General features: G+C 61.3%; 2 protein-coding genes across 6 annotated transcripts; one reads left to right on the top strand and one right to left on the bottom strand.

Moving 5' to 3' along the window:
• Window positions 1-215: 215 nt before the first annotated feature.
• On the top strand, window positions 216-9,908 carry ROBO4 (roundabout guidance receptor 4). Of its 5 annotated transcripts, none has more exons than XM_068418114.1 (19): window positions 232-319; window positions 446-490; window positions 612-890; window positions 969-1,107; window positions 1,187-1,314; window positions 2,118-2,215; window positions 2,342-2,561; window positions 2,647-2,768; window positions 3,674-3,845; window positions 3,924-4,074; window positions 4,159-4,289; window positions 4,870-5,046; window positions 5,129-5,423; window positions 5,517-5,798; window positions 5,919-6,218; window positions 6,306-6,698; window positions 6,779-7,095; window positions 7,211-7,348; window positions 7,447-9,908. In XM_068418114.1, exons 1-19 carry the CDS (start codon window positions 256-258, stop codon window positions 7,590-7,592), a joined length of 3,597 nt encoding a protein of 1,198 aa, XP_068274215.1. In that variant the 5' UTR covers window positions 232-255; the 3' UTR covers window positions 7,593-9,908. The 5 variants fall into 5 exon arrangements, with proteins under 5 accessions (XP_068274216.1, XP_068274215.1, XP_068274214.1 ...); XM_068418113.1 differs by having other exon boundaries at window positions 5,517-6,218; window positions 6,306-6,458; window positions 6,549-6,698; XM_068418115.1 differs by having other exon boundaries at window positions 216-319; window positions 5,517-6,218.
• ROBO3 (roundabout guidance receptor 3) lies at window positions 9,258-24,848 on the bottom strand. Its single transcript, XM_068418116.1, has 25 exons — window positions 24,716-24,848; window positions 20,851-21,177; window positions 19,145-19,302; window positions 18,945-19,065; window positions 18,728-18,866; window positions 17,502-17,629; window positions 17,290-17,414; window positions 17,028-17,199; window positions 16,749-16,951; window positions 15,908-15,989; window positions 15,652-15,820; window positions 15,400-15,566; window positions 14,106-14,230; window positions 13,805-14,018; window positions 13,608-13,720; window positions 13,055-13,529; window positions 12,858-12,984; window positions 12,670-12,779; window positions 11,712-11,908; window positions 11,474-11,616; window positions 11,223-11,390; window positions 9,853-9,959; window positions 9,696-9,773; window positions 9,507-9,614; window positions 9,258-9,421 (listed from the first exon to the last, which is right to left on the bottom strand). Exons 1-25 carry the CDS (start codon window positions 24,846-24,848, stop codon window positions 9,258-9,260), a joined length of 4,053 nt encoding a protein of 1,350 aa, XP_068274217.1.
• Window positions 24,849-25,068: the final 220 nt, after the last annotated feature.

Raw genomic sequence — 25,068 nt, 5'->3', positions numbered from 1 at the left:
GGGGGGGGGGAATTTCTTCTGATTAATTAAATTAATTAACCACCCGCGTCCCCAACCCCACGCTGCCAGTGACACCGTGCCCGGGCGCTCTCCCACCCCTGTGGCTGTTTGTGTCCATCCCTCCCTCCTGCCCCCGACACTTCCCGCCCCTCCCGCCCCGCCGCGTCCGGCTATTGTCCCCCCCCATCCGGAGCCGGATCCGGCCCCGATGCCAGCAGGGAGGGACGGGGACTTCTGGAGGACCGCGGGGCCACCATGGCGGGCGGCTGGGCGATGGCGTTGGGCGTGGGGCTCTGCCTCGCCGTGCTGCGCCAGGGAGGTGAGTGTGACCCCCGGGGGGGGCAAAATACCCTTAAATCTGCCCCCCCCCCCACCACCCACCCACCCACCGGGGCTGAGACTGTGCCCGCTCGGTGCACCCGCCTCCCTCCATGTCACCCCACAGGCTGCCACCCTCCCGGCACAGCCACGGCGCCCCAAACCGCAGCAGGTAAGGACACCCCCGTGGGGATGGTGTGGGCGAGACCCCAAAATCTCCTGGACCCCCCCACCTATGATGTCCCCTCCCCACCCATGATGTCCCCACCCATGATGTCCCCTCCCCACCGTAGCACTGCGGGACAATTTCCGCCTGCAGCCGGGTGATTTGGTGGCCACGGCTGGGCAAGCGTTGGAGCTGGATTGCGTCCCCCCCTCGGGGCACCCCGAACCCAGCATCACTTGGAAGAAGGACGGGGTGACCTTGGACTTGACGGGTGACCGGTACTTGGTCACCAATGGGAAGTTACGGGTGGCACCGGCGCGGCGGAGCGACTCCGGGCTCTACGTCTGCGTGGCAGCCAACGCGGCGGGCGAGAGGGAGAGCCGGGGTGCCCACGTCGCCGTCCTGGGTGAGCCAAGGGTCTCCCATGGGTGGTGGGTACATGTCACCTTGTCCTGGTGTCACGTCCTCCGTGTCCCCCCCACAGAGAAGCCGACCATCGTGCGGCACCCAAGTGACGCCGTGGCCGTGGCCGGCAGCACCGTGGAGCTGGGCTGCGGCGCCCAAGGTGACCCAGTGCCGCGGGTGCAGTGGCATAAAGAGCGTGGAGACCTGCCCTGGGGCAGGTAGGTGGTGGCAGGGTGGAGGTGTCCCGTCCCCACGGTGGGGCAGTGATGGGGCTGATGGAGAGCTGGTGACCCACAGGCACGAGGTGGACCAGGAACACACGTTGCGCCTCTACGCCGTGACACCCACCGACACCGGCACCTACGTGTGTACGGCACAGAGCCAGCTGGGCACCGCCGCTGCCACCGCCCGCCTCCGCGTGGAGGGTCAGTGGTGGGACCACCATGGCCTCCATCTCCACAGACACTCAGGGCCATCTGGGGGTCCATGCAAGGGGTCCATCTAATGGGGTTCATCCAAGGGAGTCATCCATGGAGAGTCTATCCAAGGGGTTCCATCTAAGAGGAGTCCATCCAAGGAGGTCATCCAAGGGGGGGTCCATCCAAGAGGGGTCCATCTAAGGAGGTCATCCAAGGGGATCCATCAAAAAAGGGGTCCATCCAACTGAGTCATCTAAAGAGGTCCATTCAAGGGGGATCCATCAAAGGGGGTCCTTCCAAAGGGAGGTTCATCTCAGGAGGTCCATCTAAAAGCATCCCTCCAATGAAATCCATCCAAGGGGTCCATCCAAGCATGTCCATCTAAGGGATTCCACCCAAGGGGAAGCATCCAGGTGGGAGTCCATCCAAGGGTGTCCACCCAAGGGGATCCATTCAAGAGACTCTATCTAAAGGGGATACATCCAAAGCAGGTTTCTCCAAGGACATCCATTTAAGGGGGTCTGTCCAAGATGGGGGGGTCCATTAAAGGGAGATTGAACAAGAGGTATCCATCCCAAGGGTCCATCTAAGAGGGATGCATCAATAGGGGTCTATCATGGGGTCCATCAAAGGGGGTCCATCCAAGGGGGTCCATCCAAGAGGGGTCCATCCAAGGGGTCCATTTGAGTGGGTCCATCCAGGAAGACATCAGGGTCTCCAGGCATGGGTATCTGAGGTGGGTGCCGGGGCAGGTGCTGGGGGACATTTCTTCTGCCCGGCGCTGCCGTTAGCCTTCTTCTGCCCCACAGGCCGGCGGGATGCTGCGCCACGGGACCTGCTGGCTGTGCGGCTGCACCTGGACAACGGCACCGCGCTGCCCTCCGCCGCCGTCCAGCTCCGCTGGCGGGTTGGTGTGACACCGGGAAGTCCCCACCGGAGGGGTGGGAAGGGGACACAGGGATGAGGCTGGAGCTCCATCCCCGTGTCCCATCTGCGTCCCACCACACCTCGTAACCCTTCCCATCCCCTCCAGGTGCTGACGCCGGTGCCGGTGCCGGAGGGCTACATGGTGCTGTACCGCTGCCTGCTCCCTGCCACCACCTCCTGGGTCCAACACGACGCAGGCAGGGACCTCAGCGCTGTCACCCCCGCGCTCCGCAGGGGCTACAAGTACGAATTCAAGGTCCGACCCTACGCCGGAGGGACCCAGGGCTTGGACAGCAACAGCAGGCACCTCTGGATACCTGAGGAAGGTCTGCTGGGCATGAGGTGTCCCCAGGGATGGCCGGGTGAAGGATCTTGGGGGTCTTGGGGGTCTCAATATGGCTGTCCCGGCAGTGCCGAGTGCGGCGCCTCAGCGCGTCACCGTGGGCCACACGGAGAAGGGGAATGGCACCGTGGTGGTGAGCTGGGAGCCACCTCCTCCTGAAGCCCACAATGGCATCATTCAGGGCTACAAGGTTTGGGGAGATGGGGCAAGAGGGGGCTAGGGGGGCTTCTGGACAAAGAGGGTCCATCCAAGGGGTCTGTCTAAGGGGGATCCATCCAAGGAGGGGCCATCCAAGCAGTCCATCCAAAAGGGATGCATATAATGGGTCCATCCAAGAGGGATCTCAACAAGGGGGTTCATCCAAGGGGGCCAATCAAGGTGGAGGTCCATCCCAGGAGATCCATCTAAGGGGGGGAATCCATCCAAGGAGATCTATCCAAGGGGGTCAGTCTAAGGAAGGGGCTCATCTAACCCAAGGAGATCCATCCAAGGAGGTTCAACCACAGGGGTCCATCCAACGGGTGTTCATCCAAGAGGGTCCATGCAAAGAGGTCCATCCAAGAGGGTTCTCTCAATGAGGGTCCACCAAGGGGACTAACCAAAGGGGCCCCATCCAAGGGGGATCCATCCAAGGGGGTCCATGCAAAGGGGTCCGTCCAAAGTGGTTCCATCAATGGGAGTCCATCAAGGGGATTCATCTAAGGGGGCCCATCCAAGGGGGTCAATCCTGTTGGGATCCACCAATGGGGGTCCGTCAAGGGGACTAACTTAAGGGGGCCCATCCAAGGGGGATCCATCCAAGGGGGTCCATGCAAAGGGGTCCATCCAAAGTGGTTCCATCAATGGGGGTCCATCAAGGGGACTAACCTAAGGGGGCCCATCCAAGGGAGTCAATCCTGTTGGGATCCACCAATGGGGGTCCATCAAGGGGGTCCATGCAAAGGGGTCCATCCAAAGTGGTTCCATCAATGGGGGTCCATCAAGGGGACTAACCTAAGGGGGCCCATCCAAGGGAGTCAATCCTGTTGGGATCCACCAATGGGGGTCCATCAAGGGGATTCATCCAAGGGGGCCCATTCTCTTGATGTCTGCCAGGTCTGGTCAATAGGCGAGGGCTGGCAGCGCCCCACCAACAGGACAGTGGACGGAGGTACCCACCACTTGGAAACCCTCCTCCCAGGCCCCGGGGCCGAATTCTGTGTCCAGGTGGCAGCTTTCAACAACGCAGGGCTGGGCGTCCCCAGCAATGCCACCTGCAACATCCTGGGTAGGGGACAGGGAGCAAGGCAGGGTGCAGGGTGGGTCAAGGCGGTGGCACAGGGTGACGCTGGTGGGACCCTTGCAGGGCTGACGGCGGGGAGCACCGGGGTGGTGCGGGTGCTGCGGCAACCAGCCGTCATTGCAGCCGCCGGCTCGCTGCTCTGGTTGGCCTTGCTCGCCCTCCTCCTCCTCCTCTGCCAGCGCCGCGCCAGCCAGGACGCCGCGGCTCACCGCAGGTGAGCGCCCGTGGGGTGGGGGACATGGGGGGATCCTCACTGTGGTGGGGATGAGACACCCTGATAGCATCCCTTGCCCCACAGGCTGGTGGCCGGTGACTCGCCGTGGCTCGGTGACCCCTGGAAACCTGGCTGTGCCCCCCAAAACCTCAGCAGCAGCAGCAGCCTCAGCAGCCGACTCCTGGGCAGCGATGGCAGGGACCCCCACCCCTCCAGTGAGCTCCAGGGCTGGGACCCCCACCCAGTGCCATGGGACCCCTGCCCATCCCAATGAGACACCCACATGATGCCATGGGACCCCCACCCAGTGCCGTGGGACCCCCACCCATCCCAATGAGACCCCCACATGATGCCATGGGACTCCCATCTAGTGCCACGGGACCTCCACCCGTCCCAATGAGACCCCCATATGATACCATGGGATTCCCACCCAGTGCCATGGGACGCCCACCCATCCCAATGAAACGCCCATATGATACCATGGGACCCCTATCCAATCCCCTGGGACCCCCACCCAGTTCCATGAGATCCCTCACCCACTGCCACAGGACACCCACCCCATGCTTGGGACACTCACAGGGTGCTACGGGACCAGCAAATGGTTCCCAGTACCCCCACCCTATGCCTGGGACCCCCTGGTACCATGGGACCCCCACCACCTGGGTGCCCCCCCATTGCTGTGGGACCCTCTTTCCATGTGGCAGGGACCTGGGGACAGACAGAGCCGAGGACAGAGGGGACAAGGGACACCCAGTTCAGCACCCATGGGTGCCCTGACTTCTCTCGCCCCTCCAGCCCTGTCCTTGGAACCGCCAAGCCTCGGTCCCCCCACACCCCCCAACCGCAGCAGCCTCCGTGGGGGGCACCCACCACCCCCTGGGGACACGGGGTGCTGTGGCGGGGGGCACCCCGGGGTGCGCACCTCACCCAGCACCCCGAACTCCGCACCCTGGGAGAGTCACCACAAGAGAGGTGGGTATGGGGGGGACAAGGGGGGGACACGGGAGACACCAGGGAGGTGGCTCATGGCTCTGTGTCCCCCCATCCCACGCAGAGCTGCACCAAGTGCACAGTACCCCGGTGCTCACGGATGGCCCCGGCCACATCTTTGTCACCGGGAGCAGAGGCGAGTGGGGGACAAATTTTGAGGTGGCAGCTGGGTGGCCTCAGCAAAGGGGACATGACGGTGACACCGCCACTGCTGTGCTGGCCAGAGGGGACCCGTGGTGGCTGCCGGTCTTCAGCTCCCCGAAACCACGCCGGGGCAGTGCCTCGCTGGCCTCTGGTGTCACCAGCCCACCGGTGACACCCCCAAGGCCACCCCACGCCTGGCATCCACCAGTGACCTGGTGAGTCTGAGTGTCCCCACCCTGGGGACACAGATGGATGCCCCTCACACCGACCCTGTGCTGCAAAAGCCACCATGTCTCTTCTGCCTGCAGGTCCCCAGCCACTGCGTGCCCCAGGGACACCTCCCCAGTCACCAGGTGCCCCAAGGACATGTCCCCAGGCACTGGGATCCCCAGGGACATGCCTCCATCCACCCAGCACCCCAGGGACACATCCCCAGTCACTGAGAGCCCCAGGGATGTGTCACTGGTCACCAGGCTCCCTAGGGACATGTCCCTGGTCACTGAGCATCCCAAGGACACGTTCCTGGCCACCAGGCACCCCAAGGATGTGTCACCAGTCCCCAGGCACCCCAGGGACACGCCGATTGCCAGGTACCGTGAAGACATGTCCCCAGCCACCAGACCCACCAGGAATGCATCCCCAGCCACCAGGCACCAGAGGGACACAATCTCAGCCACCGAGCACCCTGAGGACATGTCCCTGGTCACCAGGTGCCCCAGGGATATGTCCCCAGTCACCAGGCACCCCGAGGAGATGTCCCCAGTCCCTGGGCACCGCAGGGACATGTTCCTCGGCAGCAGGTACCCCAAGGACACGTCCCCAGCCACCAGGTACCCCAGGGACACACCACCAGTGACCAAGTACCAGAGGGACATGACACCAGCCACCAGGCACCCTGAAGACATGTCCCCAGCCAGCAGGCACCCAAGAGACATGACCCCAGTCACTAGGGTCCCCAAGGAGAAGTCTCCAGCCCCTAGGCACCACAGGGACAAGTTCCTGGCCACCAGGTATGGCAAGGGCATGTCTCTGGCCACCAGGCACACCAGGGACCCATCACCAGTGACCAGGCATCCAAAAGACATGTTCCTGTCAAGCAGATACCCTGAGGACATGTCACCGGTCACCAGGCATCCCAAGGATATATCCCCAACCACCAGGCACCCAAAGGATACATCATCAGCCACCAGGCACCCTGAAGAGATGTCCCCAGCCTCCAGTCACCACAAGGACACATTCTTGGGCAAGAGGTACACCAAGGACATGTCCCTGGTCACCAGGCACCCCAGGGACCCATCACTGGGGACCAGGCACACAAGGGACATGTTCCTGGCCACCAGGTACCACAAGGACACATCCCCAGCCACCAGGCACCCCAGGGACAGGTCCCCACTCTCTGGCCGCCTCTCACCAGTACTCAGCGACGGGGTCCTCACGCCGCAGCGGGTGGCTGAGGACCTGGAGATGGACCAGGACACCATCTGCCCCAGGTACACTCCATCCCCCTGGGACACCACCGTGGTGGCAGCATACCCCGGTGCCAGCAGAGTCCCTACTGTGTCCCCTGCAGTCCCCCATCACCGACCATGCCAAGGTCCTTCTCACCGCCGCACACCTACGGCTACATCTATGGGCCACCAGCCTCTGAGCTGGGTGAGGAGGAGGAAGAAGAGGAGGAAGAGCAGCCAGCGATGAGGGGCTCGCCGGAGGGGTCGCTGCTGAATGGCTGGGGGTCTGTCTCAGAGGACAACTTCGCCAGCGCCCGCTGCAGCTTGGTGAGCTCCTGCGATGGCTCCTTCCTCCTGGACGCCAGCTTCGCCCGGGCGCTGGCGGTGGCTGTCGATGGCCTCTGCTTCAGCCTTGAGGACACTGATGGGAGCTACGGGGGTGAGTGAAGGGTCCCCAGACCACCCCCTCTGACCCCAAGCATCATCACCTCCTCAGGGAAGGTGGCCCCATCATGACACCATGGTGATGCCACCGTCTCCCGCCTTCTCCCCAGCAGGTCCCTCACCACCACCATCACCCTTGGAGAGGGTCTTCTCGCCTGGGGTCCCCATCCCTGCCTGGGACTGGGGGACAGCGCTGGGGGTCCCACAGAGAGTTGGGACGGAGGTGGCCGCAGGCATGCCGCAGCATGGTGAGCTGCGCCCCGACGTCGGGGTGATGGGCACTGGTGGTGGTGCGTGGTGTCACACCCTTTGCGGGGCACTGGAAAATGTCCCCTTCTCTTTCCAGGTGTCCACAGGACAGGGAGTGGCAGCCCCTGGGCCAGGGCGGGTGGTGAGCTGAGGACAGGAGAGTCAGGAGCGTGGCGGTCCCCAGGGTGTAGGACACGGCAAGGCCAGAATCCCCTTGGCTCAGCTAAAATCCAGTTTTATTAAGTGGTTCCCCAAAAAGGGGCTCTTTGCTAGCAAAAGCCACCCACAAAGGATGGGTGGCACCAAGGTGGGTGGGTCTTTCTCCAGCATCCTTGTCCTCTCCAAGTGTCTTCATCCTTCCCCAGTGTCCCTGTCCCTCCTCAGTGTCCCCATCCCTCCCCAGCATCCTCATCCTCTCCAAGTGTCCTCATCCTCCCCAAGTGTATTTGTCCCCTTCAAGAGTCCTCATCCCTTCTTAGTCTCCTCCTCCTTCCCCAGCATCCTTGTCCCCCAGCTGTCCTCATCCAGCCCAAGCACCGTGCTCCATCCCAAGCCTCGTTGTTCTTCCCCAGGGTCATTGTCCCCCTGACCATCCTCATCCCCGTTGACCATTCGCATTCCTTCCGACTGACCTCATCTGTCCTGACTGTCCATGTCCTTCCTCAGCATCCTCATCCCACCTTGACCATCCTTGGCCCTCCCAAGTCTCCTAATCCCTCCCAAACCACCTTGTCCTTCCTGAATGTCCCTTGTGCCCCCTCTGAGTGTCCTCGTCCCTCCTAACCATCCTCAACCCCAGGCTCCTTATCCCTCCTGAGCATCCTCATCCTTCCCCAACAGTCCTTGCCCCGCTCCAAGTCTCCTTGTCCCTCCCCACCATCCTTATCCCCCTGTGACCATCCTGCTCGTCCCTCCCTACTGTCCTTGTCCCTGCCAAGCAACCTTGTCTTTCCCAAGTGTCCTCTCCCCAGCAGTGATCCTCATCCCCTGGGCGTCCCTGTCCTTCCGCAGTATCCTCACACCCCTCAGGCATCCTTGTCCCTCAATGTTCCTTGTCCCTCCCTAACACCCTCATCCCTCTGCAGTGTCCTTGTCCTTGTCCCTCCCATGTATGCTCATCCCCTCCAACTGTCCTCATCCCTCCCAGCCATCCTTGTCCCTCCCCAGTGTCCTTGTCCCTCCCAACTGTCCTTGTCCCCAGGGTCCTCACCCTGCCCTAAGCATCCTCCTCATCCCTCCCCAGCATCCTCATCTCTTGTGACTGTCCTTGGCCTCCCCAACCATCCTCGTCCCTCCCAACTGTCCTTGTCCCCAGGTCCTTGTCCTTCCCTGAGCATCCTCTTCATCCCTCCTGAGAATCCTCATCACTCCCCAGTGCCCTTGTCCCTCCCAACTGTCCTTGTCCCCAAGAGTCCTCATCCCTCCTGAGCATCCTTGTCCCTCCCCAGCATCCTCATCCCTTGTGACTCTCCTTGACCTCCCCAAGAATCCTCATCCTTCCTCAAGCATTTTCATCACTCCCAATTGTCCTTGTCCCCAAGGGTGGTCATCCCTCCTGAGCATCCTTGTCCCTCCCCAGCGTCCTCGTCCCTCCCAACTGTCCTTGTCCCCAGGGTCCTCCTCCCTTCCTGAGCATCCTCCCTGTCCCTCCCCAAGCATCCTCATCCCTCCTGAGCATCCTCATACCTCCCGAGCATCCTTGTCCCTCCCGAGCATCCTTCTCCATCCTGACTGTCCTTGTCCCACCCCGAGTGTCCTCGTCCCCTCCCTCGCGCTGCCGCCCACCGGCCGCTGGCTCTGTCCAACCCCGTTTACATGGTACCACTCAGAAATTAAAAAGCATCCCCCCCGTCCCCATCATGTCCCCATTCCTGCGTCCCCAACCCCGCCACTGCCTCGCCCTCCTCTTCATCGCTTCTCCTGTGACGGGCAGGAAAACGGAGGACCAGGGCGGCGGCGATGGCCGGTCCCTTGGCCGCGGTCCCCTCGCGTCCGGCTGCGCCCCGAGCTGTGGCCACGGGAGCCACTGGAGCCATGGGACGAGACGCTGCCACCGTAGGGGGTGACCTCGTCTGTAAGGGAGGGGACAAGGCTGGCGTTTGGTGGTGACACCCCCACCCCAACCCCTTCAGCACGCGGTCGGTGGCTCCAGCTTACCGCCGTGGGGTGGGCGATGGGAGACCTTGCGCTCCACCCCGCTCGGCTCCCGCTCCGGCGAGGGGCCGGGGGTCTCGCCCGGTGGTGGCAACGGCGGTGGTGGCAGGTCTGTGGTGGAGGGGGAGGAGAGGGCTGAGACCCCCCCTGGGCCTCCCCCTCCAAGATCCCCCATTTTTCCCCCTCACTCACCTCCCAGTTGCTTCTCCCGGCGGTAGCGGCTGCATTTGGGCTTTGGGCGACTTTTCGGGGTCTCCCCGTGGGGTTTCCCTGGGGGTGACATCAGCGTCAGCCCCTCCACCAGCCCGTGAGCCCCCCACCCACCCAAAATGGCCCCCCCAGGGCCCACCTGTGCCAGGGGAGCGGTGGGCTCGGCGCGGGAGACCCTCGCTGGCATCTGGATTCGGAGCGGGGCTGGGTGCCCGTGGGGGGTTACCGGTACCATGGGGGGGTCTTCTGGCAAAGAGGGGGTGTGGGGTGAAGATGGGGTGGGGGAAGTGGGGTGGGGGGCTTGGTGGCCACCGCGGTGCTGGCATGACCCCCCAGTGCTGTGGCAGAGCAGGGGGAAGCTGCGTTGCGGTGGCACAGCTGGATGGCAGCAGCACAGCTGGATGGCAATGGCATGGGTGGGCTGAAGCACCACAGCTGGATGGCAACGTCCCAGCCAGCTCATGACAGCTCAGCCACATCACGATGGCACAGCTGGATTGTCATGCCATGGCCATCCCACAGCGTCATGGATGGATCATGACAGCATGGCCAGAGCATGAAAGGACATCAGGGATGGATGGTGACAACATGGATGGATCATGAAGGGATATCTGGACCATGGTGGGACATCCAGATCCCAACGGGACATCTGGACCTCGATGGCATGGATGGACAACAATGGCACAGCAGGGCCAGATCATGACAACACGATTGGATTGAGATGGAACATATGGACCCCAATAGGACATCTAGAATCCAATGGCATGGTTGGACCATGATGACACAGCAGGGCCAGATCATGACAACACGATTGGATTGAGATGGAACATATGGACCCCAATAGGACATCTAGAATCCAATGGCATGGTTGGACCATGATGACACAGCAGGGCCAGATCATGACAACATGGCTGGATCGTGATGGGACATCCAGACCCCAGTGGGACATCTGGACCCCTATGGGACGTCAGGACCCAAATGGCACAGCTGGACCACAATGGCATGGCAGGGCCGGATGGTGACAACATGGCTGGATTGTGATGTGACATCCGGACCACAGTGGGACATCCAGACCCTGATAAGACCTCCAGACCACGATGGCATGGATGAACCATGATGGCACAGCAGGGCCAGATCGTGACAACTTAGCTGGATTGCAATGTGACATCCAGACCATGGTGGGACATCCAGATCCCAGTGACATGACAGGCCCATGATGGCACAGCAGGGCTGGATCGTAACAACATGGCTTGATTGTGATGGGATATCTGAACCATGGTTGGACATCTGGATCCCAATGGGACATCCGGACCCCTATGAGACATCTGGACCCCAATGACACAGTCAGATCATGACGGCATGGCAAAATCAGATCATGACAACATGGCTGGATCGCGATGGAACACCTGAACCATGGTGGGACATTCAGACCCCAGTGGGACATCTGGACCCTGATGGGACATCCACACCCCGATGGCATGGCTGGACCAAGCAAGGCCCATCTCCTACCGGGGCAGGCGGGGGCTATCGAAGTCATGGAGGCGAGGGATGTCCTCGGTGGCGCGGGGCGATGGCGTCAGCGTGGCAGTGGACCGGCAGCCGGAGGAGGCGGCGGGTGAGGATGTGACGGTGGCACAGGGGACATCTTCACTGGGGTACCACTCCTCCATCCCCAACCTGTGGGGTGGGGGTCACAGGGTGGACACTGGGGCCAGTATTGTGGCCAGTACTCCCCAGCTCCCCTGGCCCCCCACACTCACCCTCCAGCTGCCTCTTCCTCTTCATCCTCCTCTTCCTCCTCCTCCTCCTCCTGGGCGCACCGGCTGAGCTCGCTGGCCGAGGGCGGTGGGGGCAGCAGCTCCGTCCAGCTCACCACCGGTGGTTTCACTACTTGCCCCAGCTTCTTCCCTTTGGCCTCTGCTGCGAGGAAGGATGCCGAGGGGGGCTGCGGGGAGGGGGACACACCACCAGCACCCTGTGTCCCCTGACCCATCCCACCGCCCTACCATGCTCGGCCCGGCTGCGGGGCGCTGGGGCATCCAGGGGGGTCCCGTAGGGGGTCCCATGTTGCGAGAATGGACGGGGGAAGGTGTGGAGCTCCTCATCGCCCGCCTCGATGGTGCTGTAAACCGGGCCCTCACTGGCCCCCACCCCAAATTGCTCCGTCTGGGCGATGTAACGGGTGATGCCGGCGTCTGCAGAAGGTGACCGGCACCGTCAGCGTTGACCATAGAATCATAGAATGTCAGGGGTTGGAAGGGACCTCTGGAGATCATCGAGTCCAACCCCCCTGCCAGAGCAGGACCAGTCTAGGGCAGGTTACACAGGAACGCAACCAGACGCGTCTTGAAAGTCTCCAGAGAAGGAGACTCCACAACCTCTCTGGGGAGCCTGTTCCAGTGCTCTGTAACCCTTGCAGTAAAGAAGTTCTTCCTCATGTTGAGGTTGAACTTCCTGTGCTCCAGCTTGCGTCCATTGCCCCTTGTCCTCTCGCAGGGCACAAGTGACAAGAGGTTGCCCCTTTCCTCTTGACACCCAGCCCTCATATATTTATACACATAAATCAGATCCCCTCTCAGCCTTCTCTTCTCCAGACTAAAAAGCCCCAGGTCCTTCAACCTTTTCTCCTAAGGCAGGTGTTCCAGTCCCTTCATCATCCTTGTTGCCCTCCATTAGACTCTCTCCAGTAGATCTCTGTCCCTCTTGAACTGGGGAGCCCAGAACTGAACGCAATACTCCAGGTGAGGTCTCACCAGGGTAGAGTAGAGGGGGAGGAGGACCTCCCTCCATCTGCTGGACACACTCTTAATGCACCCCAGGACACCATTGGCCTTCTTGGCCACGAGGGCACATTGCTGTCCCATGGGTAACTTGTTGCCCACCAGGACTCCAAGGTCCTTCTCCACCACCATGACACCCCCAATCCAAGCCACCCATCCCCGTGATGACCCCTCACCGTTGTAGTATCTCTCAGTGGTCCCCAAGGAGCTGGTAGCACCGGCTGTGCCACCACCGCCGCTGCGCCAGGCGTCTGCCAGCCACGGGTACCAACCGCCGGCGGCTGCCCTGTAAGGAGACGGGGTGAAGGGGTGATGGTGGTCCTTGGGGGGGTCCCAGGGAGGACAAGGGATACTGGGGGGTTACCTGGGGCTGCCGCACACCGGAGGCGGGAAGGCGACTGCGGAAAGAGGTGGGGGCGAGGGTAGCGAGGGGCCACGCCGGGTCCCCACGGCACCTATGGGCTTACTGGTGGGCGTGTAGGCGAAGGATGCTGTGAAGAGAGAGGTGGTGGGTGATGGGTGCCAGGATGGGGGGATCCCCGGTGTAACCCCGTCCCGTACCGGTGAAGTGGCTCAGCTCTTTCTTCCTCCGTCGGCGGCCGTAGAGCCACGCGGCGAAGGCAGCGAGGATGACCCAGCACGCGCCGCCGACACCGGCGATGAAGGCTGGCCTCCTGGCCACTTCGGCCAACCGCTCGGCCACGCTGCTCCCGCCCGCCAGCCCCGCGTCCCGCTCCGCCGGGGGGGCTGCAAGAGACGCGGGGACGGGGGACACGCCGGTGCCGAGGAGCCACCTCCAGCGCCGGGGTGACCCCCTGCCACCCCCCCTACCTGTGGGTGCGGCAGTGGGGACGAGGGACTCACCGACACGGATGGGGACGGGGGCACTACGGGCTCCCACGCCAGCACCGGTGGCGGCGGCGACTTCGGCGTGGTAAGGGACGCCGGGGACCAGTCCCCGCAGCACCGTCGCCAGCACCGTCCCCTGCACGCTCTGGTTGATGTGGAAGCGGCTCTCATTGCCCAAGCACCAGATCTAGGCAGGGGGACACGATGGGGACACTCGTGGGGGACAGAGGGGACCCGCCACATCCCAGCCACCCTCTGCCCTTACCTGATAATTGCGGATGATGCCGTTCTGCTCGGCCGGCGGCGGCGGCTGCCACGAGATGCGGATGCTGGTGCCGTTACCGGACACGCTGACAGCTCGCGGCGGGGCGCTGGGGGCTACCGGGGAGGGGGGACACCTGGGAGTGTCACCTCCAGGAGGTCCCCAAGGTCCCCCACCATCCCCCACATCCCCGCACTCACCCGCCTCGGGGGTGCGCAGGGTGCGCACGGCGCTGTCGGGTCCGTGGAGGTGGTGGAAGTAGGGTCGGACCTTGACCTCGTACTCCTGGCCCCGGCGTAGGTCGGTGAGCAGAGCCCTCCGCTCCCCCCGCGCCGCCCGCGCCTCCTCCCAGCGCCCGCCGCGCCGCCGGTACAACACCCGGTAGCCCTGAACGAAGGGTGCTTGGTGCTCCACCTGGGGACCCAAGGGGAGGGTGGGATGGGGCGAGGGGAGCCCCGGCACCGGGACCCCCATCCCAGCGCAGTGCGGTGCAGCACTCACAGTCCAGGTAAGGCGGACAGTGCCCGATGGCAGCACCACGGGTTCCTGCAGGTGCACGGTCACTTGTGCCAGCTCCCGCTGCACCTGCTCGAGGTCCAGCCCTTGCTGCGTGGGGCTGGTGTCTGCTGAAAATAAAAGGGTGGGGGGCCCATGGGATCTCTGTTGGCATCGTTGGGTGGGGAGGCACCCAGGGCTGGTGGGTCCATGGGCACCTCCATCGGCATCATTGGGCAGGGGTTCACACAAAGGTTTTGGGTGCATGGGCACCTCCATTGGTGTCACCAAGTGGAGATGCACCCAAGGCTGGTGGGTGCATGGGCACCTCCATTGGTGTCATCAAGTGGAGATGCACACAAGGCTGGTGGGTGCATGGGCACCTCCATCAACAGCACCAAGTGGAGATGCACCTAAGGGTGATGGGAGCATGGGCATCTCCATCGGCATCATTGGTCAGGGATTCACCCAAAGGTTTTGGGTGCATGGGCACCTCCATTGGTGTCACCAAGTGGAGATGCAACCAAGGGTGGTGAGTGCATGGGCACCTCCACTGGTTTCACCAGCTGGGCATCTCCATCAGCATCTCTAAGCAGGGATGCACCCAAGGGTGGTGGGTGCATGGGCATGTCCATCAGCACCACCAAGTGGAGATGGACTCAAAGGAGGTTGGTGCATGGGCACCTCCATCAGCAGCACCAAGTGAAGATGCACCCAAGGGTGATGGGAGCATGGGCATCTCCATTGGCATCATTTGGCAGGGATTCACGCAAAGGTTTTGGGTGCATGGGCACCTCCCTTGGTGTCATCAAGTGGAGATGCACCCAAGGGTGGTGAGTGCATGGGCACCTCCATCAGCATTATTGGGCAGGGATTCACCCAAAGGTTTTGGGTGCATGGGCACCTCCACTGGTTTCACCAACTGGGGATGCACCCAAAGATGGTTGGTGCATGGGCACCTCCATTGGTGTCATCAAGTGGAGATGAACCCAAGGGTGGTGGGTGGCATCTCCAAGCAGGGATGCACTCAAGGGTGGTGGGTGCATTGGCATGTCCATTGGCATCACCAAGTGGAGATGGACTCAAAGGTGATGGGTGCATGGGCACCTCCATCAGCATCTCCAAGCAGGGATGCACTCAAGGGTGGTGGGTGCATGGGCATGTCCATCGGCATCACCAACTGGGGATGGACCCAATGGTGGTGGGCACATGGGCACCTCCATCAGCATCACCAAGAAGAGACGTGCCCAGGGGTGGTGGGTTCATAGACACCTTCGCCGGCGTCACCGCTGGGTCTCACCTTGGGTGCGCACAGGCTCCGAGACGCCGCTGGGGTCGCTGAGCCCGTAGGCGTTGACCGCCCGCACCAAGAAGAGGTAAACGGCGTCAGGGACGAGGCCACTCACCGTGTGGGTCTCACCCTCCACGTCAGTTGCCACCGTCTGCCATGGGCCACCTGCCGCCTGGCTGCCAGGGACAGGGGTGACCCATGGCAGGGTGGCACCAGGCCACCACATCAGCCCTGCACCCACAGAGGACACTTGTGTGATACCTGAAAGCCTCCACTATGTAGGAGGTGACATTGGTGGCACCACCATCCTCGTTCCCTTTCCAGCTCAGGGTGACGCTGCTTTTGGTGATGTTGGTGACCACAGGGGTGGAGGGTGGCCCAGGGAGGACACCGGGCTCAGGGGACAGCGGGGAGAGGTCGGACCCATCACCTGCGGGGAGATGCATGGAAATCTGGGGTGGCTTCGTCCCCGGTACCATGGTGGTGTCCCTGATGTGGTGATGTCCCCGTGACCCACCTCGCACCTCCAGGGAGCCACCCCAGTGTGTCTCACCCGCCAGGCTGGTGGCCACGCATTCATAGTGCCCAGAGTCTGTCACCTGCGAGGGGAAGAGCTCCTGCCCCATCACCCTGAGCACCCATCACCTCAGCACCCACCACCCTCAGCACCCTCTGCACTGAGCACCCATCCCCTTTCCACCCACCACCCCCAGCACCCTCTGCACTGAGCACCCATCCCCTTTCCACCCACCACTGAGCACTCACCACCCTCAGCACCCACCACCTGTTGCACCCACCAACCCGAACAACCATTGCCCTTCGCACCCACCACCCTGAGCACCCACCAACCCCTGCACCCACCAACCCTGAGCACCCACCGACCCTTGCACCTCCCTCCTGTTGCACCCACCAACCCCGATAACCCACCAACCCTTGCAACCATCACCCTTTGCACCCACCACCCCGAGCACCCACTGCCCTTCGCACCCACCACCCCAAGCACCCACCACCCATTGCAACCATCTCCCTGAGCACCCACCACCCTGAGCACCCACCAACCCCTGCACCCACCACCCTGAGCACCCACCACCCTCTGAGAGCACCACCCTTTGCCCCCACAACCTTTCGCCCCCCCTTGCACCCTCCCACCTGAGAACCCACCACCTTGAGCACCCTTCACCCTGAGCTTCCATCACCCTGGGCACCCACCACCCTTTGCACCCACCACCCTTTGCAAACACCACCCATCGCACCCACGACCCCTTGCACCAACCACCCCCTCCCCACCCCTGGAGACCCTCCCATCCCTGCAGTGTCACCCCATGGGTGTCCTGAGCCCCCGCTCTGGGCTGGCTCACCCGGAGGCCGGTGATCTCCAGGGTGCCGTTCTCCAGCAGCTTGACGCGGGGCTGAGCACCCACCAGGACCCTCCCGTCCTTCAGCCACCCCACGCTGACCGGGGGGTCACCACCCTTGACCCAGCACGGCAACTGCGCCGTGGCCCCCACTGGCAGCACCGTCCGGTTGGCAGGACCCACCGGCGGTGGGTGCTCAGCCGGTGCTACGGGGGGGAGAAGAATGGGAGTTCCTGGGTGGTGGGATGGGTGCCACCAGGTCTCTGCCAGCGTGGGACTTACCTTCTCGCACGTCCAACCGCGCCTTGGCCAGGACGCTGCCGGCCATGCTGATGGCCTGGCACAGGTAACCCCCGGCGTCACCCGGCTGCACGTCGGCGATGGTGATGGCACCGCCGGGGCTGACCGAGACGCGGCCGGTGGGGTGCGGGGGCTGGCCGGGGAAGAGCAGGGTCTGGGGGGGTGGGGGGGGCAGAGGGGTGCTGAGTGGGGGAGGATGGTGGAGGGGATGGGGACAAGGTTGGGGACAGCGATGGGGACAGACCTGGCTGCCCTCCTTCTGCCAGAAGACGGCGGGCGGCGGGTTGCCTGTGCTCTGGCACTGGAAGGTGACGCTCCGACCAGGGGGGACCGTCTGGTCACGGGGCGCGGTGACAATCTGGGGGGGCACTGGCGCAGCGCAGGGAGGGGAGAGGGCTCGTGTGGCCGCTGCGCCAGCACCCATGGGTGCTCCCCTGGGACGCCCCCCGCCCTTACCGTGCACGGTGAGCGTGCCCGACACCTCCGCCCGGCCCACGCTGCTGGCGGCCACGCATGTGTATGTGCCCGCGTCCTCCGCCCGCAGCCGGGTGATGCGCAGGGTGTTGTCGGGCAGCACCTCCCACCTGGGGACAGGGGACACCGCGGGGGTGGCGGGAGGGTGGCGGGGAGGGCGCAGGGATGCGGGGTGCGGTAAGGATGTGGGGTGTGACGGGGATGCGGGATGTAATGGGGATACGGGATGTGATGGGGATGCGGGATGTAACGGGGATGGGGGGTGTGATGGGGATATGGGATGCAGGGAGGATGTGGGATGTGACGGAGATGCAGGATACGGTGAGGATGCAGGATGTAACGGGGATGCAGGATGTAACGGGGATGCGGGATGTGACGGGGATGCGGGATGTAACAGGGATGTGGGATATGATGGGGATGCAGGATGCAACGGGTATGCGGGGTTTGATGGGGATATGGGATGCAGTGAGGATGTGGGATGTGATGGGGGATGTGGGATGTAACAGGGATGCGGGATGTGATGGGCATGCGGGGTGCAGTGAGGATACGGGATGTAGGGGGGGTGCGGGGTGCAACGGGGATGCGACGGGGATGCGGGATGTGACGGGGATGCGGGATGTGACGGGGATGTGGGATGCGATGGGGATGCAGGAGGCAAGGGGGACGCGGGATGCAGTGAGGAAATGGGATGTAACGGGGATGCGGGATGTGACAGGGATGCGGGATATGAAGGGGATGTGGAATGCAACGGGCATGCGGGATGTAATGGGGATGTGGGATGTAACAGGGATGCGGGGCGCAGTGAGGATGTGGGATGTAACGGGGATACGGGATGCAACGGGGATGCGGGATATGATGGGATGCGGGATGTAATGGGGATGCGGGATGCAACGGGGATGCAACAGGGATGCAGGATGTGACAGGGATGCGGGATGCAACAGGGATGGAGGGTATGACGGGGATATGGGATGCAGTGAGGATGTGGGATGTAACGGGGATGCAACGGGGATGCGGGATGTGACGGGGATATGGGATAGGATGGGGACGCAGGATGTAACGGGGATGCGGGGTGCAGTGAGGATATGGGATGTAACGGGGATGCGGGATGTGACAGGGATATGGGACACGATGGGGATGCGGGACGCACCGGGGACACCCCAAGCGCCCCAGGCCACCCCGCAGCCGCCCCCCCCGGCCCCTCCACTCACCTCCCCGCCGGCAGCTCGCCCTCCTCCTTGCGCCAGCGCGCCGCGGGGCGCGGGTCCCCCAGGGCCTCGCAGGGGAACTCGGCCGTCCCCTCCACCAGCACGGCCTGGCTGCGCGGCCTCTTGCCGAAGGCCGGGCGCTCTGCGGGGTCACCGTCAGTCCCGCCGGGGTGTCACCCACCCCCCCGGACACCCCAAAACCAACCCCGTCCCCACGCACCGAAGACCACCAGCTCCGCCGGCTCGCTGTCCCTCTGCCCCGCCACGTTGGTGGCCACGCAGACGTAGATGCCGGCGTCACTCTTGCGGGCGCTGGCCACCATCAGCTTCCCACCACGGATCTGCCGGGCACCCCAGCTCGAGACCCCCCCCATTTTGGGGTGGGTTTTAGGGGACACCCCCCCCCGCCTTATCACTCACCGTCAGGCGCTCGTCCTCGTCACCCAGCCGCACGCCGTCCTTCTTCCAGGAGATGCTGGGTTCGGGGTGGCCGCGTGGGGGGACGCACTCCAGGACGGCCGGCTCACCCGCTGCCACCGCCGCGTCCCCAGGGGGCTGCCGGAAATCCTCCCGCAGCACTACAGCGGGGGGGAAAGGACATCAGCCCTGCCTCAGTTTCCCCATCGCTGGGGACACCCCCCCGGCGCTGGCACGGAGGTGACGGAGCTCTGCGATGCCACGTTTGATGGTGACAGGACCTGGAGTGGGCCTCGGTGTGGGGTGGAGCCCCCAGCCCCAAATCTAGCCCTGTCCCCCCAAATAACCGCCGGTGACGGGGTTAAGCTCACACCCAGGTCTAGGCCCAGGCTGGGTTTAAGTCCACCATCATCCCCAGGCCTGGGTCTAACCTTGAGGCACCCGGCGGCCAAAGCTGGTGCTGCCACCAGGGACATTATTGTCATTTATTGTCATTTATTTTCATTTATTTTCAATTATTTTCATTTATTTTTAATTATTTTCAATTATTTTCATTTATTTTCAATTATTTTCATTTATTTTCACTTATTTCCAATCTTTTTATTTCTTTCTACCTATTTTCACATACTTTCATTCCTTTTTTCTTCTCATTTATGTCAAATTCTTTGCCCTTTTCATTTCTTTTGACTTATTTTCAATTCTTTTATCTTATTTTCACTTATTTTCAATTATTTTCTGTTACTTTGTTTATTTTCAATTATTTTCACTTTTCAGTTATTTTCAATTCTTTTCACTTCTTTTCCTTTCTTTTCACTTATTTCCAATTATTTTCATTTCTTTTCACTTCCTTTCACTCTTTTCATTTATTTCCAATTATTTTCCCTTATTTTCAATTCTTCTCACTTATTTTAACTTATTTTCAATTATTTTCACTTCTTTTCACTTCTTTTCATTTATTTCCAATTATTTTCATTTCTTTTCATTTTCACTTTTTTCAATTCATTTCACTAATTTTCACTTCTTTTCACTTATTTCCAGTTATTTTCATTTCATTTATTTTCACTTATTTTCCCTTCTTTTTCACTTCATTTATTTCCAATTAGTCTCATTTCTTTTCACTTGTTTTCACGGATTTTCATTTATTTCCCCTTATTTTCATGTCTTTTCCCTTCTTTTCACTTATTTCCAATTATTTACACTTCTTCTCACTTCTTTTCATTCCTTTTCACTTATTTTAACTTATTTTCATTTATTTTCTCTTATTTTCACTTCTTTTCACTTATTTTCACTTATTTCCAATTATTTTCACTTATTTTTACTAATTTTTACTGATTTTCATTTCTTTTCACTTATTTTCACTTCTTTTCATTTATTTTCATTTTCACTTATTTTTTCTCTTCTTTTCACTTATTTCCAATTATTTTCACTTCTTTTCAGTTCTTTTCACCTCTTTTCTCTTATTTTCACTTATTTTCATTTCTTTTCACTTATTTTCCCTTCTTTTCACTTCATTTATTTCCAATTATTCTCATTTCTTTTCACTTGTTTTCACGGATTGTCGTTTATTTTCCCTTATTTTCATGTCTTTTCCCTTCTTTTCCCTTATTTTCAATTATTTTCACTTATTTTCCCCTCTTTTCTCCCAGCCGCTTTCCCACCCTCCCCCCCAACAACACCAAACCCCCCCCAACCCACCCCAGACCCCTCACCGGCCACCTCCAGCGAGGCGTTCCTGCTGGTAGCCACCCCCAGGTAGTTCCTAGCCACGCACACGTAGACCCCCTCGTCGGGCCTCCCGCGCCGGCCGTGGAGGACGCGGAGGAAGAAGAGGGACCCCCCGGGCAGGAGCGTGCGGTGGGACCGGGGGTCCTCCAGGTCCGTCTCCACGCGCTCCCCGTCCTTGTACCACTCGACGGCCGGCGCCGGGCGCCCCTCGGCCCTGCAGCTCAGGGTGGCCGCTTCGCCCCGGGACACCAGGAGGTCCGAGGGGTGCTCCACGATGCGGGGGGCCGCGTCCTCCGGCGGGGGGTGGGAGCCTGCTGGAACACAACGGGGGGGTGGTGGGGGTCTGGGGGGCCGAGTGTCATCCATGGGCTCACGTGGCGCTTTCCTGGCACCGGCACGGGCGTTGCTTGGTGAGTAGGAGGTGAGATGAAGTGTGGCCAGGTCTCAGCCTGGTGTATCCCACCACCACCCAGGAGGTAAGATGACCAGGAGGTGAGATGAAGTGTAGCCAGGTCTCAGCCCAGTGTGTCCCCATCCTCACTCAGGAGGTGAGGTGAGATGAAGAGTGACCAGGTCTCAGCCCAGTGTATCCCACCACCACCCAGGAGGTAAGATGACCAGGAGGTGAGATGATCAGGAGGTGAGATGAAATGTGGCCAGGTCTCAGCCTGGTGTATCATCTTCCTCATCCAGGAGGTGAGATGAAGTGTGGCCAGGTCTCAGCCCCATGTGTTCCCACCACCACCCAGGAGGTGAGATGACCAGGAGGTGAGATGAAGTGTGGCCAGGTCTCAGCCCGTGTGTCCCTCACCCCAGGGTGGGTGCTGGTGGGGTGGGAGCAGAACCATGAGGGCGTCAGACCCCAGACCCACAAGGGTGGGGACAGGGGGACACAGCAGCTCCGCTCCCAGTATCACCCCTTTTCTGCCCAGCTCCACACACACACTCCCCCATTTGCACACACATGGACATGCATGCACACACATGTACACACACGTGTACACACATGCACACACATGCACACAGGTCCATGCACGCACACCACACATGGCCCCATTTGCACATGCTTGGACACGCATGCACACATGTGCACACACATGTACACACACACGCACGTGCACACACATGCACACATGCCCCCCATTTGCACATGCTTGCACATGCATGTACACACATGTACACAGGCACACACATGCACATGCATGCACACATATGCACACGCATGCACACATGCATGCAGCTCCACGCACACCCCCCACACACGTCCCCCATTTGCACATGCATGCACATACATGTACACGCATGCACACAGCTCCATGCACGCCCCCAGTGCACACACACGCCCCCCATTTGCGGGCACATGCACACGCTTGCACACACATGCACACAGCTCCATGCATGCACACTCCACACTCACACACCCATTTGCACACACTTGCACATGCATGCACACACATGTACACATGCGCACACGCACACACATATACACACATGCACACACATGCACGCACACCCCCCCACACACATGCCCCCCCATTTGCACACACATGCGCACACATGCACACGCATGCACACAGGTCCATGCACACACACCATACACACATGCCCCCATTTGTACACGCATGGACATGCATGCATGCATGCACGCACAGGTACACACATGCATGCAGGTCCATGCATGCACACCCCACATGCACATATGGCCCCCCATTTGCACATGCATGTACACACATGCACACACATGCACACATCTCCACGCACACCCCCATGCACACACATGCCCCCCCGTTTGCACATGCGTGCACACGCATGTACACACTTGCACACGCACACATGCCTCCCATTTGCACACACGCCTCCCGTTTGCACACACATGCACACACATATACATGCATGCACACACAAGCACACAGCTCCGCGCATGCCCGCACACACACGCCTCCCATTTGCACATGCATGCACGCGCACATGCATGCACACACATGTACATGCACGGACACACATTCACGCAGCTCCACACACACCCCCATGCACACACACAAGCCCGTTTGCACATGCATGTACATGCTTGCCCACACATGCACACAGCTCCACTCATGCCACACACACAAACGCCCCCCCATTTGCACACGCATGCACACAGGTCCATACACACACCCCACACACACGCCCCTATTTGCACACGCATGGACACACGTGCACACACATGAGCACTCATGTACACACACACACACCCATTTGCACACACATGCATGTACACACATGCACACACATGCACACACGTGCACACACATGCATGCAGCTCCACGCACGCCCCCCACACACACATCCCCCATTTGCACATGTGCCCCCATTCGCACACGCACCCACACACACGTGCACACCCGCTCCTGAGCACCCCGGCGGGGCAATGGGGGCACACCGGCTTTTGAGGCACCCCGTGGGGCCGTGCGGGTGCTGGGTACCCGCGGGGTCCCAGCGGGGTGCGGGGGCACAGCGGGGGCCGAGGGGCCGCAGCTGGGCCCGGGGCTAATTGGGGCGAGGAGGGGGGGTCAGGCCAGGCCCCCCCCAGCTGTGCCGGGGCGGGGGGTCCCACGGGGGTTTGGGCACACAGGGCTGGTTTAGGGACAGGGAGATGGTTTGGGGACACGGGGCTGGTTAGGGGATACACAGTTTGGGGACAAGGGGCTGGTTTGGGGACATGGAGACGGTTTGGGGACAAGGGATCAGTTCGGGGATATGGGGCTGGTTGGGGACACAGAGTTTGGGGACATGGGGCTGGTTTGGGGACACAGGGCTGGTTTAGGGACAGGGAGATGGTTTAGGGACAGGGAGATGGTTTGGGGACAGGGAGATGGTTTGGGGACAAGGGGCTGGTTTGAGGACACAGTTGGTTTGGGGACACAGGGCTGGTTTGGGGACATGGAGACAGTTTGGGGACACACAGTTTGGAGACATGGGGCTGGTTTGGGGACACAGAGACAGTTTGGGGACATGGGAACAGTTTGGGGACAAGGGGTTTGCCCTGGCTCAGAGTATGGAGGTTGGTTTGGGGACACAGGGACGATTTGGGGACATGGGGCTGGTCCCGGTTCAGAGTTTGTGGGTTGGTGTGGGGACATGGGGGCAGTTTGGGCACACCGGGTCTCCTCTGGTTCAGGGACATGGGGTCGGTGTAGGGACACAGGGACAGTTTGGGGACACAGATTCGCTCCCGATTTGAGGTCTGAGGGTTGATCTGAGGACACGGGGACAATTTGGGGACACCGGATCAGTCCCAGTTCATGGTCTGGGGGTCGGTGTGGGGACACGGGGCCGATGTGGGGACACGGGGCCAGTGTGGGGACATGGAGACAGTTTGGGAACAGGGCATCGCTCCCAGTTTGGGATCGGGGACATGGGGCTGGTTTGGGGACATCGGCTCTGTCCTGGTTTGGGGTCTAGGGGCTGGTTTGGGGCCATAGGGTTGCTCCCGATTTGGGGACACAGGACTGGTCCCAGTTTGGGGTTACAGGGGGACACGGCGTCACTCCCGGTTCGTGGTCCAGGGATCGGTGTGGGGACACGGAGCCAGTCCCGGAGTGGGGACACGGGGCTGCTTTGGGGACACCGGCTCGCTCCCAAGATCGGGGACATGGGGCAAGTCCCAATGTGGGGACATGGGGACAGTTTGGGGACCCGGGGCTGATCCCAGTGAGGTCCCAACTGGGAGCTGGGGGCGGGGGCTACGGGCTATTTCCAGCATCATCGCACGGACCAGGGCCAGGGACCCCGGGACAGCGGGACACGGGGACACGGGGACATGGGGACATGGGGACACGGGGACGTGGGGACCCGGGGGCCACGTACCGTTGGCGGGGGGGAGGCCGGGGCCGGTGCGGTTGATGCCGAGCAGGAGCTGGGAGGAGTTGGAGCCCTCGGCGCCCAGCGAGTCGGCGAAGAGGTTCATCTGCAGCAGCGTCTTCAGGAGGTACCGCAGCATCCTGGCTCGGCTCGACTCGGCTCGGCTAGGCTCGGCTCAGCTCGGTTCGACCCAGCGCGGCTCAGTTCGGCTTGGCTCGGCTCGGCTTTGGCACCGCTCGGCTCAGCTCGGTCCGACCCAGCCCGGCTGAGCTCGGATTAGCTCGGCTCGGCTCTGCACGACCCGATCCAGCGCAGCTGAGCTCGGTTTAGCTCGGCTCGGCTTGGTCTGGCTCGGCTCA

Source organism: Nyctibius grandis, chromosome 25 (genome assembly GCF_013368605.1).
Source record: "Nyctibius grandis isolate bNycGra1 chromosome 25, bNycGra1.pri, whole genome shotgun sequence".
Taxonomy (NCBI): Eukaryota; Metazoa; Chordata; class Aves; order Nyctibiiformes; family Nyctibiidae; genus Nyctibius; species Nyctibius grandis.
Note: the sequence above shows the minus strand (reverse complement) of the source record. Positions and strands in the feature narration are given on the sequence as shown.